This window comes from Capricornis sumatraensis, chromosome 1 (assembly GCF_032405125.1).
Source record: "Capricornis sumatraensis isolate serow.1 chromosome 1, serow.2, whole genome shotgun sequence".
Lineage (NCBI taxonomy): Eukaryota > Metazoa > Chordata > Mammalia > Artiodactyla > Bovidae > Capricornis > Capricornis sumatraensis.
The window spans coordinates 258,721,674-258,736,326 of NC_091069.1; the positions used below are offsets into that span (position 1 = coordinate 258,721,674).

Genomic DNA, 14,653 nt, shown 5'->3' on the forward strand with positions numbered 1-14,653 from the left:
TTCAAATTCCTGTTCTGCTAAATACTTCCTGAGTTTTAGTTTTGTCACCTATTGCTGGGATGGAAATGTCAACCTACCAACTTTACAAGATTGTTGTGTGAGTTATAGCAAGTAACCGTAAAAAGGTTTAGGCACACTGCTGCCCTGAAATACAAACTCAATAATTAACACCAAATTATATCACTCTGGATAGAAAAAAACAATTCTTGCTTGTAGAAAATTTTCCAATAAAGTCATACCTTTTCTCTGAAATGTGTAATTAATATTTCAAATTATTTGGGCTCCATAATATGGCATTAAATTCTGATAATACTAGGGAAAGGTATTATTATTATTGCCATATAAATCTGAAAACACAAATGAAAACTTCTGGACAAAAGCAGGAGATCATTCGTCTGACATTTTTAGAGCCTCACAAGTTTAAGTTTAGGGTGTGAAAAAAACCATGAGGGCCATTAATGTAAACCTACACATTTTACAACAAAAGAAAAGTGAGTCCTAAAGAGTCAAATGGATCTGTGGCTCAGCTGGTAAAGAATCTGCCTGCAATGCGGGAGACCTGGGTTTGATTCCTGGGTTGGGATGATCCCCTGGAGAAGAGGAACGACCACCCACTCCAATATTCTGGCCTGGAGAGTTCCATGGACTGGGTCACAAAGGGTCGGACACAACTGAGCAACTTTCACCTTCACAATAAGGGTAAGAAGACAGAAGCACTTAGACCTTTCAAATTATATTCCTGTTCAAATAATAATCTTGTAAACTGTTCTTTACATTGTTGCTGTTCAGTTGCTCAGTCATATTCAACTCTTTGCGACCCCATGGACAGCAGCACACCAGGTTTCCCTGTCCTTCTTGTCTCCCAGTTTGCTCAAACTTATAGCCATTGAGTCAATATGCCAACCAACCATCTCATCCTCTGTCACCCCTTTCTCCTTCTACCCTCAATCTTTCCAGCATTAAGGTATTTTCCAATGCATCAGCTCTTTGCATCAGCTGGCCTGGACAGAATACTGAAGCTTCAGCTTCAGCATCAGTCCTTCCAGTGAATATTCAGGGTTGATTTCCTTTAGGATGGACTGGTTGGATCTCCTTGCTATCCTAGGGACTGTCAAGAGTCTTCTCCAGCACCACAGTTCAAAAGCATCAATTCTTCAGTGCTCAGCCTTTTTATGGTCCAACTTTCACATATGTACATCACTAATGGAAGAACCATAGCTTGACTATACTGACCTTTGTCAGCAAAGTGATGACTCTGCTTTTTAATATGCTGTCTGCTGCTGCTGCTGCTACTAAGTCGCTTCAGTCGTGTCCGACTCTGTGTGACCCCATAGACGAGAGCCCACCAGGCTCCGCCATCCCTGGGATTCTCCAGGCGAGAACACTGGAGTGGGTTGCTATTTCCTTCTCCAATGCATGAAAGTGAAAAGTGAAAGTGAAGTCGCTCAGTTGTGTCTGACTCTTTGCAGACTCCATGGACGGCAGCCTACCAGGCTCCTCTGTCCATGGGATTTACCAGGCAAGAGTGCTGGTGTGGGGTGCCATTGCCTTCTCCAAATATGCTGTCCAGGTTTGCCATAGCTTTTCTTTCAAAGAACAAGCGTCTTTTAATTTCATGGCTGCAGTCACCATCTGCAGTGATTTTAGAGCCCAAGAAAATAAAGTCTCTCACTATTTCCACTGTTTCCCCATCTATTTGCCGTGAAGGGAAGGGACCAGATACAATGATCTTCATTTTTTTTGAGTTTTAAGCCAGCTTTTCACTCTCCTCTTTCACTTTCATCAAGAGGCTCTTTACTTTCTCTTCACTTTCTGCCATTAGGGTAGTGTCATCTGCATATCTGAGGTTACCGGTATTTTTCCTGGTGATCCTGATTCCAGCTTGTGTTTCATCCAGCCCCACACTTGGCATATAATGAGCAGGGTGACAATATACAGCCTTCATGTACTCCTTTCCGAATTCTGAACCAGTTCATTGTTCCATGACCAATTCTAACTGTAGTTTCTTGACCTGCATACAGATTTCACAGGAGGCAGGTATGGTGGTCTGGTATTTCCACCTTTTAAGAAAATTTTCCACAGTTTGTTGTGATCCACACAGTCAAAGGCTTTAGCACAGTCAATGAAACAGATTTTTTCTGGAATCCTCTTGCTTTTTCTATGATCCAGTGGATGCTGGCAATTTAATCTCTGGTTCCCCTGCCTTTTCTAAATCCAGCTGGTACATCTGGAAGTTTTTTGTTCATATACTGTTGAAACCTAGCTAAAGGATTTTGAGCATTACTTTACTAGCCTGTGAGATGAGTGCAACTGTGCGGTAGTTTGAGCATTCCTTGGCATTGCCTTTCTTTGGGATTGGAATGAAAACTGACCTTTTCCAGTTCTGTGGCCACGGCTGAGTTTTCCAAATTTGCTGGCATATTGAGTGAAACACTTTCACAGCATCATCTTTTAGGATTGGAAATGGCTCAGCTGGAATTCCATCACCTCCACTAGCTTTGTTCGTAGATGAGATTCCTAAGGCCCACTAGACTTCACACTCTAAGATGTTTGGCTCTAGGCGAGTGATCACACCATGTTGGTTATCTGGGTCATTAAGATCTGTTTTGTACAGTTCTTCTGTGTATTCTTGCCACCTCTTCTTAATATTTTCTGCCTCTGTTAGGTCCATACTGCTTCTGTCCTTTAGTGTACCCATCTTTGCATGAAATGTTCCCTTGGTATCTCTAATTTTCTTAGGGAGTTCTCTAGTCTCTCCCATTCTGTTGCTTTCCTCTCTTTCTTTGCACTGGTCACTGCAGAACGCTCACTCGAGAAGAGCCGCAAAAGGCAACAGAGGAAAGGAGAGACACGCCCACCTGGATGCAGAGCTCCAAAGGACCGCAAGGAGAGATGGGAAAGCCTCCTTAAATTCTTTAAACTATGACTATCAAGCTTCCTTTGAATTTTTGTTTTTAACTGTTTTACCTATTTGGCATACAGTGCTTCTTCCACATCTGAGTGACCTATTTTTCTAAAAGTTTGCTATTTCAACTGTTTTCAGGCAATCAAAAATCTTCCACTAGGTTACCTAGCCAAACAACTATTCCCTTTATTCCTTCCTGAAAATGCTGATTTTCTCCAGATAGAGTTCAATATAATCACTGAGGATAAGCTGCTGCTCTCATGCCACAGGATGAGCCTGGTGATGAACAATGACTTATCTAAACAAAAGGCTAATCCCATTCTACCTCTGCTGGTGGACTGGCTTACAGTGGGCTGGTAACCAAGGAATCTCAGGGAGTTTTGTAGGGATTCTGAAAAAGATCTTTTGATTGATTAAAGAAGAAAAAAAGGAAATTTACAGAGAGCTTCCTTTCCAGTTTCTCTGGCTGTTTGAGTGCAGGATGCAGCAGGTATCCCTTCACCAGGAGGAGAAGCAGAGAGTCGCCCAGAGAAGCCCACCTAGGGCCACAATACTACTGTCTTAACCAACCCCCAAATGCCCTGTTCTGGACTAAATTCCTGTATAAGCAACAAATTCCTGTATTTACTCAGATAATCAACCACTTGTGGGCCAAAGTCTCCAAAAAGAAAACTCCCATATCTTCTAGTGAAATCATCTCAGGTAGCTTCTACAATAAAAGACTTCCTTCTCAGACCAAATTATATGAATGCATAATATTTTTTATCAGTTTTTTAAAAATCAATTAGATACGTTACTAAGAAAGATGCTATTTAGTGGTCCATAGTATTCAATACTTCAGGATATGACTCAAGAAGCTAACCTAAATTAATAATGTTTATTTAACAGCATAGAGACAAATCTGAACTCTTATACCCACTCTAAGAACAAAACTAACTTTAAAAAATGTAAGTTTCAAAAAGATGTCATTCTCAAATACTCATTTGAATAAATTATTTTAGAAAACACCACTGTTGCACTGACATAAAGCTTAAAAATATTTTATTACCTATCTAGAATGAGTAGGTTTTATATCATAGAACAGTGTAAGTTTTATTACAAACATACACACTTGCCTCTTAAAATCCTATGCAATTCCTTATCATGGAGGATAAAAATAAGGGGAAAAAATTGCCACCCTAAATTAGAAGGATGGCCAAAGACTTAACAAGTATGATGATGACAATACTGTCAGCTCTCAAGAGTTACAAGAGAAGAGGAACCATGAAAAAACTGTCAAAACCCCATGAATCATGAAAGACAAAGTCGCCCTCAAGAAGGGTCTACTGATTTGAAACACTGACCAAGCTTTTAGTTCTAAGCTTGGTTCTATGTTTCAGACAAGAGATCAAGCTAGCAGATGTTAAGAAACAATATTTTAAAAGTAAGCAAAGGAAGGAATCTATAAGGAGAAAAGAAAAGACTAAAAGTCATAAAAGTTAAGAGGTCACACACTAGTTACAGACACAGAACGGTTTCTAAGGATATCACAGTGGAATAAACTGATTCTCAAAAACAATCTTTTGAGGATAAAACTTTTAAAATTTAAGATAATTTGATTATTATAGCAGAAAAGCAGTTGGCTATAATGAGGCTTTATAATGATAGAAATATTAACCATGGTTAGTAGGATTATAGACCAAACTTCCTCAATAAGATGAGATTTGAGTTCTGTTTAAAACAACAAAAAACACATAAATAGAACAAAATGCCTTTTTCTCCTTCTCCTAAGTGTATACCCCTACAATTATTTTGTCTTGAGTATACTCTCCAGGATACCCCAATTATATAAAGTAACCAGCACTTCATTTAAAATAAATCCTGAATGAGGTAAATGTTTCCAGTAAATATAAACTTAAACACAATGTTTAAGGGAAACATGTAATAACAGCATTTTGGTTACATTTTAGAATGTGAGGATGAATCATTTTAGCTAACGATTCAAATTTACTCAATTAATTCAACCTTAAAAAATAAGATACTTCTTATATCTACTTAACATCAAGTGGTCCTGATACACTGTCCAAAAGAACAGGGGAAAGATGAGTGCTGGAGATGAGGTGGCAGAACACAGCTTTCTTAGAACTAGCCAATCAATTCCAGGTCATCTGTTTTGCTGTTGCTATAGGGACCTTATGAATCACGACTTCTCCCTACTCTCCATCATTTAGAGAACTGAATCATGTATGAAAAAGATACTGAAAGTATTAACTTCCAGTAAAAATATATACAGTAAAAAATTTGATGTTATTACAGTTAATTATATATTTTCACCCACCTCAGCTTAGTAAATTAAAAAGTTTTGCCACTGGAGAAACATACACAGAATTAGCTACATAGCCACTCTCCAAAACTGTCCCTCACATCAGTCCTGAATGTTAAATCCACTGTATCTTTAAAAGTCTGAAGAACTTTCAAACAATGTTTTTATTTACTGTGATACCCAAATAGATGCATCTTTGTGTATAATGTTTACCATGATTACTTACAGAAAGCAAATTTGACCTCAGAACCAAGTTAGATATATTATAAATTTAAGACATGTCTCTTATTCTAAGTTCACAATAAAGAATCCTCACCTGAATATTTAACAGTGAAGTGTCATGATATCTATAACTTACTTTCAAATGGGATTCAGAAAAAGAATAAATATATGTGTAGTATAAATATAACGTGTAAATATTGGAGAGAAAGCAAATACGGCAAATGTTATCAATGCTGGAGGTTATATGGCTACTCAAAGAAGTTTTTCAACTTTTCTGTGAAAAATTTCAAAGTAAAAGGTTGGGGGAACAAAAATCCTTCACTGACTCCTACTTGTCCTAGGTTTTAGTAATTACCCTGAATATACACATCCAGTCCTTTCCTTTTTGCCTCAAGACCTTTCTACCTTTGCTTAGAGAAACTTACAGAATTATGTTAGGTCTTTTAACAAAAATCATCAACTCTAGCAAAGTACGCTTCAAGGCTGGTATCAGTGAAACTGTTTTACCTGAAAGTTAACATCTTCTTTCTTAAATATTAGTGCTCGAACTTCATCAGGATCTCCATTAAATATAGCTTGCACCAGTGAGGGCTAAAATACAAGAGAGTAATAAAAACATTAATCACACCACAGGGATGATTCTAAAGCTATTTCCACATAACTTTTAAAACTAAAATTCTTCTTCCCTATCACAACAAAAATCACTTGGCTTTTGACACGAACCAAGTTTCATGAAGTCAAATCATATGAAAGTACAAGATTCCTCTGAAATCCCTGGAAAAAAGAGTAGGCCTAATTAAAAAAAAAATCAATTGCACATGACCAAAATTAGGTAGTATAATAACCATAATTAGATTTTATATGAATGGAAACCTTTTTTTATACAGATGGTAAAAAGAAAGTATCTTCCAAATAAATACGAGTGAAACATCTCAACACATACTTGCAGGACACAGCTCGTCAAACAGGTATTTGACAAGGAGCCCGCAGAGGAAGCCTCCTTGAGCAGCTCTGTTCCGGGCACCCGAATAATTTGCATGAGTTAGCATTCCATGTGTAAAGATAAAAATCCAAAGATAACCTGACAGCTGATGAAAATCATTATTCAAAGACCAGAAATTACTATAAATCTGAGTAACATGAAGAAGCAGACACATGCATGTCTAAATGTAACAAGTTCTTAATCAATGATATAGCCTCTCTGATAAGGTATCACATTATACTCTCAAACAAAAAGTTAATTGAAAAGGTTTAAAAATAAAATTAAAAATGAAGTCTGTAAATATAAATGAAGTGCATGAAGTGCATGTAAATATATAAAATTCACGACAGAGAAGGCTGTGTCTCGGTGTTGCTGGCAACAGTCAACTTTCCTAAAACATACAGTTCCTCACACTTGCTACATTAGTTTCTAAAACCACAAAATAAAAACTGAAACATGGGTGCTGTAGCCTACTATCCTCAAATTATTTTTTAAACTCATTTTAAGAGATTAAGAGATAAAGTCTGAAATGTTATCTAAACACCTGAAAAAGTGAAAATAGGAAATGTGTGCATTTATACACAAGTAATATTACATCATACTCACACATCTATATTGCTTTCACTTGAGTTTTTAATGAAACTAGTGGAAATTAATTTGTATTTATTCTTAAAAAATAAAATTTACCCTGCTAGTTCAGTAAAAGATAGTAGTAAACATATAAACTCTCGTATCTTACCAATACATTTCCCGAAGGTGGAGAATGTAGGGATTTATTTTCCTGTGGCAATTTAGAAATGAATGCAGGAGACTCATCTTCTACCTCCTCCAAAACAACAATACACACTCGACTCATTCGTTCTTTTAAAAAGCTGAATTCTAAGCTACGTGGTAAAAGTCACAGTTGGAAGAGCACAAGTAGCTTTTCCTCCTCTTCTGTACAGCACTTAGAATCATCCTTTAAAAAGCACAGCTGGTGTTTTTAAAGTTAATAAGTACTATCAGAAAAACTAAAGCTTAAAATCATAACTACATAACTCCCTAAAAAAAAGAAAAAAAAAACCCAAATTCTATTATTTTCTGTCGGTTACTGTAAAACTTAAAAGAAATTTCACATCAACATGTCAAGAACTAAAACTGAGTCCGGAATCAGCTCATTTAAAACTATTTTTCCGCTACCAAAATAGTCATATTACTACTCTGTTTTACAGAAATTCACTTGCATAAAAAGATCACTGTTTGGGTGATAGCACCACACACAACAGAATAAGACGAGAAGCAAGTGCTGAGACAGACGGTCACAGCGATGCCCACTCCTGCCTGCAAGGTCATAGTTACCAGCAGCTGGCTTGCTTATCATTGAAAATAAAATTTAAAATCTCACTATTCGGTTTCCACTTCTAATTTGTCTTCACTTCTTCAGCTTCACTGGTTTAATACAGATACTATCCAGAGGAAGAAAAAAAAAATACAGCTAGAGCTCTCAAAACGTTGCTCAGAGGTTGACAATTCTTTCTGTGTTTGAGAAAGAAAAAGAACAACACTCTGCATTAATAGCGAAGCTGCAGTGCATTTACATGCAATGAGTCAGACCGCAAGAGACAATAGGACTCGGTACTAGAATATGGCTTGATTAGTCCAGATATTCCATAGAAGAGAGGAAAACAGTTAGCTTTATTCCCATCGACAGCACAGGAAAAGCAGAGTGTTCACTCCTCCTCCATCAGGCAGTGGTCTGTGGCTGCTCCAGCGAAAGGGCACAGGCACCAAGCAGACGCGGTGTTAGTGGAGAATCCTAACGGAACAGGCAGGCTGTGAAGGAATTAGAAGGCGTCTGAGCTCAAATTACGGCTTCAGGCTTTTCATTTTTAAAAAAGAGAGGGAGAAAACTCCAGTAGTTTATCATTCCAGTGTTTTCTTTGATCTCCACATGAATGCAGCTTCCATCAAAGAGTCTTCATTCAGAGGAAAAAACAGCAGACTGTGCATCTTCTCTGAGCCAACTACTTTATTCAGTCATCTGCCTCTGTGCCAATATAGTTTCCTTCCACTGTGAAAACCGCTACAGTTTTCCTTTTCAGTCGATTTCAGATGCTTTCCTGTTCCTCATATGATCTTACAAACCGCCACTGACACCTCCAAATGAGTAGTAGGTCCTTAAAAAACAGAGAACCTCAGGATCGGCCCCACTGAAGCATTCCAACTGAGCAACACTCTGAAGAGCAAGGACTGCAGAACCGCAGGGTGAAATGCCTAGTAATGCTCACATGTTTCACTTACCAGAGAGCTGAGCTACTGCTCCGGATGTGACTTCCTCTAGCAGGAGAAAAAAACGGTGCGTTTGGACAGCCTTCACAATTAGAAGGTTCATGCCAGTTCTGTGACTAATCCAGATCAAACTAAAAAATTCTATAACTGAAAAATGAGTGCGCTTTTAACATTTTCCACTAAAAGCCACAAGGAAATCTGGTGTACTGCCTCTGCTGACTAACAGTGGTTTTAGCAAGTAAACAATTCCAAACAGTTTAACTGCTTTCGTATGTTACAATATGGCAAATGTTTAACCCTACAGAGACAGCTGCAGTGAGAATGTCTGCAGTGAACCCATGAAAGAACTAGAGATGGAGGAGCATTTCATGAGGACATAAATACCATAAGCCCAAGGGTTTCTGCCTATTTCCTCTAGACCATTTTTAATCTACTAGATGTATGTTATTCTCAAGACTGTAAAGAAGTTTAAGCAAAAGAAATTTAAGATTTACTAACACCTTGAGTTGTTAAATTCAGTCAACCAAATCATATTTTGAAAGAGAAAAATGAAAATCCCATATTGGAGAAATTCTAATTGTAAAATTCTACTAATCACTTGAATTTCACAAAAGAAATAATACTGTCTTCCCATCTGGATGTGGAACAAAGCCTTAAAATCTGTTGAATAGCTTCATAAATCTATTGTTTCAAGTCCTTGGTAGTGAATTATCTATATGCCAAAAAGGTAAAGGGTTAACACAAAGCAAAGAATCTTCTCCCTCCCTATAAAAGTAATTATCCTGAAGCTACAAGTAAGTGTCAAAAACAGCCAATTTATAATTGGCTTTCTCCATTTCCTCCCCATTTCTTGGTTTTACTCAAGGATGGGGTTATTTTCCCACAGAAAAATGACAAAGAAAATACTATGATTCCGCCTCAATCTTTGTTTTCATCTGTCAACCAGCATTTTTATTAATAAACATAATAGCTATTCCTGTGCTAAATGTTACATTCTCATTTAATATTCACAATGGCCTTGCCACATTCCCATATGTAGAGAGAAAAAACAGACTTAGAAATTATTATATCCATAGTTGGCAAATTAGTAAAGCTGTACCTAATTGTAAACACATGCTCTTTCTAATCTACTCTGCTTCCACTGACTATACGCATACACTCTCATCAAAGAGTTCTGCAATCTATAACACCAGACTGCAAAAGTGATCTTAGGAGACAAACAATCTAAATGACTGTGAAAAGTTTAGGTAACAAAGTAACATACTATCTACTGTAATAATATTCCCAAACAAGTTATTTTTAAATAGGTTCTTCAGGGCTAATGTTACCTCACACACTTAAGTCAGTTGATTTATCAGAACACTAAAAAAAAAAAAAAAAAAATCCAGCATAATATAAACAAGAAAGCCAGAATTTATTAATTTATGTAAAAACCTATAACCCTAACGTAACTGTACTAAAATACTAAAATGTGCTAAAAAATCACTTAGTTATTTTAAAAAATATAAATCGTTTTCAGTCAAATTAAAGACATGCAAGTATTCTGACATGCATGAAACCACTATAGTAACAATCTACTGTCACTGTCAGGGGGCCTCACCCCTCAAACAAAATCTTTTTTTTTAATACAGACAATTTTAGCTTGTTCTAAAGTCTCCACTATGTAAGTTCACCTACTTAGACCTAGGCAAGTACATCCTGTTTTCTTGCTCTAGGTCAAATTCCATACTTTGGTTTTTCCCAAACAGAAAGCAGGCTCCTTGAACGCAGGGGCTATGTTACATACATATTGTTTCCTCCAATATCTTCCATCTGTAAATAGTTTCACTGAAATAAATTCTATTATGTCACAAGACTGTGGAATAGAGTGGCAAAAATATGAAAGACAGTGGGGGTGGGATTCATGTATTCTAACCAGTAAACGTGGTGGTATTAAAGTGCAGCAAAATGAATGCTGCGTCTCTAGTGGGAGAGCAGCTTAAACCTGTAAGTTGACAGCATAGAAAACAATGATACTGAATGACAGGTAAAGCTGTGGGCTCAGCAGTCAGCCTACCTGGAGTTCAGATTCCAAGACAAAGCTGTGTCTTTGAGCAAGCTGCTTTAGTCCTTGAGTCTAAGACTTAGACGTCTGAGAATAATAATCTCCAGAGATGTTCATCTTGGAGACACACTGTAACAGAACAGTGACTGAGAGGATAGGCTCTGTAACCAAACTAATCTAATCCGGCTTCCTACTAAGAAACATAACTGTGTGACCTTGAGCAAGTAAGTTACTTAACATTTCCGTGAATCATTTTATCTATTAAAGAGCTGAACAGAATCTACTTTGTGGTGTTATTAAGAGTAAAGTTTAAAATAAAGATAATAGTATTATTACAGATACTTAGGATAGTTAAAAGATATTCCTTGTGAAACCCTGGATACTGACAACCTCCCCCTACTGGGGAGGTGATTCCGTTTGGGGGTCCGGAGATTCCATCCTGTTACTAAGTCTCCACCCTTTTCAGCCCTCTAGAGAGCCTGCTAGAAACTTGTCCTCACACTTGTGTAACCAGACTAGTGCTTACCAAGTGTTACTGGGGAAGAGAGCAATAAACTTAGGCAAGAGGTTTTTGTATTCCTCCACATTCATTGTATTTCACAGTCCAGGGAAAGAGCAAGAATAAAAAGTATTGGCCCATAATACATTAAGTTATTAAAAAAATACTGAAATATTGCATGTTAACAGTGCCATACAGCACTGTTTTACATTTCCTATTGAATATGACAGGCCCCCTAATTTCAAGGAATTCACATCTTAAAGGAAAAGGACACAGGTAAGTGAGAACTGAAAAAACTGCTGTGGTTTAGTCACCAAGTCCTGTCCCGACATTGAGCGACCCCATGGACTGTAGCCCAACTAGGCTCTGTCCATACTGGACAGGAATACTGGAGGGAGCTGCCGTTTCTTTTTCCAGAGCATCTTCCTGACCCAGGGATGGAGCCCAAGTGCGCTGCACTGGCATGAGGAGTCTTTATCGCTGAGCCATCAAGGGAAGCCACTGAAGAAATCAGGAATGGAGAAAATGACTAGGATGAAAAATTGACAGTAATTGTGCAAATTTAATGCAACAATGGGTTTTTGCCGTTTTCAGTTGAACAATGCAAGAAAATGCTTTTTTTTTTTCTCTTGAGGCATTTAATTTTTAGGCCATATCAGATTAATTTAATAGGTCAACAATTTCAATGACAACTTCATAATCCTTCCATTCTTTAGATTAAAATGTATCCTCTCAAAAGTTTACTCCTACTTTTCACACAGAGTCAATTCATGGAAAAGCTGGCTCAAAATTCTCATTTTACTGATAAAAAGTTTAACATCCTGGAAGATTATTTTTAGGTTCCCCATTTTGTTACAACAGAATTTCTTTTCTTGACATAAATGATTTTTCCTTTCTAAACAGTCAACTCAAAGCTCATCTTATCTCTTAAAAATTCATAAACTCCAGACTGATTATTACAGAATAAAATATTTTATTGAGGGTATGCTAAATGATTACTCTGCACCAAATTAGTCTGAGTATTAAAAAATAAAAGCTTGTGGTAAAAAATGGTGGGTTCAAATTATGCTTCAGAAACACTTCTCACAATCTCTTGAGTTATATGCCTCTTGAGTTATATGCCTCTCCAGTCCATATACTTTGGAAAAAGTCTTGTGAACAGATTTAAAAGCAAGTAGGGTGCGAGGAAGCAGGGTTGGAGGTGAGGTGCAGAGAATCAAGAAACAGCTGCTCTCTAGGCTTCCGGTGAGATTTCCGTGTGATTAGCACAGCCACTGCAAAACTGGCACTATATATGTTTTAAATGATGAATTCAAAATTCCTGAAAGAGATCAGATTAAATTCTCCATCTGTAATGTATTGCTCAGCTAGGAAAAGGTCAGTTTTCATTCCAATCCCAAAGAAAGGCAATGCCAAAGAATGCTCAAACTATTGCACAATTGCACTCATCTCATACACTAGTAAAGTAATGCTCAAAATTCTCCAAGCCAGGCTTCAGCAATACGTGAACTGGGAACTTCCAGATGTTCAAGCTGATTTTAGAAAAGGCAGAGGAACCAGAGATCAAATTGCCAACATCTGCTGGATCATTGAAAAAGCAAGAGTTCCAGAAAAACATCTATTTCTGCTTTATTAACTATGCCAAAGCCTTTGACTGTGTGGATCACAATAAACTGTGGAAAATTCTGAAAGAGATGGGAATATCAGATCACTTGACCTGCCTCTTGAGAAACGTGTATGCAGGTCAGGAAGCAACAGTTAGAACTGGACATAGAACAACAGACTGGTTCCAAATTGGGAAAGGAGTAAGTCAAGGCTGTATACTGTCACCCTGCTTATTTAACTTATGTGCGGAGTACATCATGAGAAATGCTGGGCTGGAAGAAGCACAAGCTGGAATCAAGACTGCTGGGAAAAATATCAATAACCTCAGATATGCAGATGACACTGCCCTTATGGCACAAAGTGAAGAAGAACTAAAGAGCCTCTTGATGAAAGTGAAAGAGGAGAGTGAAAAAGTTGGCTTAAAACTCAACATTCAGAAAACGAAGATCATGGCATCTGGTCCCATCACTTCATGGCAAATAGATGGGGAAACAGTGGAAACAGTGGCTGACTTTATTTTTGGGGGGCTCCAAAATCACTGCAGATTGCAGCCATGAAATTAAAAGACGCTTACTCCTTGGAAGAAAAGTTATGACCAACCTAGACAGCATATTAAAAACCAGAGACATTGTCAACAAAGGTCCGTTAAGTCAAGGCTATGTTGTTCCAGTGGTCATGTACGGATGTGAGAGTTGGACTATAAAGAAAGCTGAGTGATGAAGAATTGATGCTTTTGAACTGTGGTGTTGGAGAAGACTCTTGAGAGTCCCTTGGACTGCAAGGAGATCCAACCAGTCCATCCTAAAGGAGATCAGTGCTGGGTGTTCATTGGAAGGACTGACGTTGAAGCTGAGACTCCAATATTCTGGCCACCTGATGCGAGGAGCTGACTCATTTGAAAAGATCCTGAGGCTGGGAAACATTGAGGGCAGGAGGAGAAGGGGACGACAGAGGATGAGATGGTTGGATGGCATCATCGACTTGATGGACAAGAGTTTGGGTAAACTCTGGGAGTTGGTGATGGAAAGGGGGGCCTGGCATGTTGCAGTTCATGGGGTCACAAAAGAGTTGGACACGACTGAGCGACCGAACTGAACCAATTTTCTAAATGTTTACCCAATCATACTTCTAAAATAGCCAATGTTGTCTGAAGACCTCAAGTGGTTGCAACCTACCAGTACTGTATAATGATAAATAATAAACTATTAACCTTTTCATCTTTAATATTACTATATACTTCATAGTGCTAACAGATTCAGTTCCGTTGCTCAGTTGTGTCCAACTCTTTGTGACCCCATGGACTGTAGCCCAACAGACTTCCCTGTCCATCACCAACTCCTGGAGCTTGCTGAAGCTCATATTCATCAAGTCGGTGATGCCATCCAACCATCTCATCTTCTCTCATTCCCTTCTTTTCCTACCTTCAATCTTTCCCAGAATCAGGGTCTTTTCCAATGCGTTCTTTGCACAGAACTCATTTTGCACCCGTTTTTGCCATTTTCCATTCAAGTATAACATACAAAGTTTTCAGTTAAGTATACTCAGACGACAAAGACAATACCTCCCAGTTTCCCGTTAGCGAGGAGCCACAGGACAAACTTCTAACCAGTATTTTATGTAGAGGTGTCATGTGGCTTCCAGAAAACTTTCTAGAAGAACAAATGGCATATCCATCCTGCTTCCTGGAACATGAAAGATTGGCCACCATCTTCAACCAAATAAGGACCAGAGTCTAGCATAGTGGAAAAGCAGGCTGCAGGGGATCTGGATCCCTGAGGACTCTGTGGGACAGAACTGCCATCAAAGTCCTGGACTGCCTACCTTCT

General features: G+C 38.1%; 1 protein-coding gene across 3 annotated transcripts in view; it reads right to left on the bottom strand.

The window, feature by feature from the left end:
* Positions 1-14,186, bottom strand: part of ANKRD28 (ankyrin repeat domain 28) — a 126,708-nt gene extending 112,522 nt beyond the window's left edge. The window contains exons 1-2 of one of the 3 annotated variants that reach the window (XM_068983851.1): positions 14,160-14,186; positions 5,937-6,020 (exon numbers count right to left, since the gene is read on the bottom strand). In XM_068983851.1, the coding sequence (XP_068839952.1) occupies positions 5,937-6,020; positions 14,160-14,186 (111 nt within the window). Of the gene's footprint in view, positions 1-5,936; positions 6,021-7,129; positions 7,268-14,159 lie in introns of those variants that run through there. The other 2 variants (XM_068983841.1, XM_068983832.1) reach the window with 2 other exon arrangements.
* Positions 14,187-14,653: the final 467 nt, after the last annotated feature.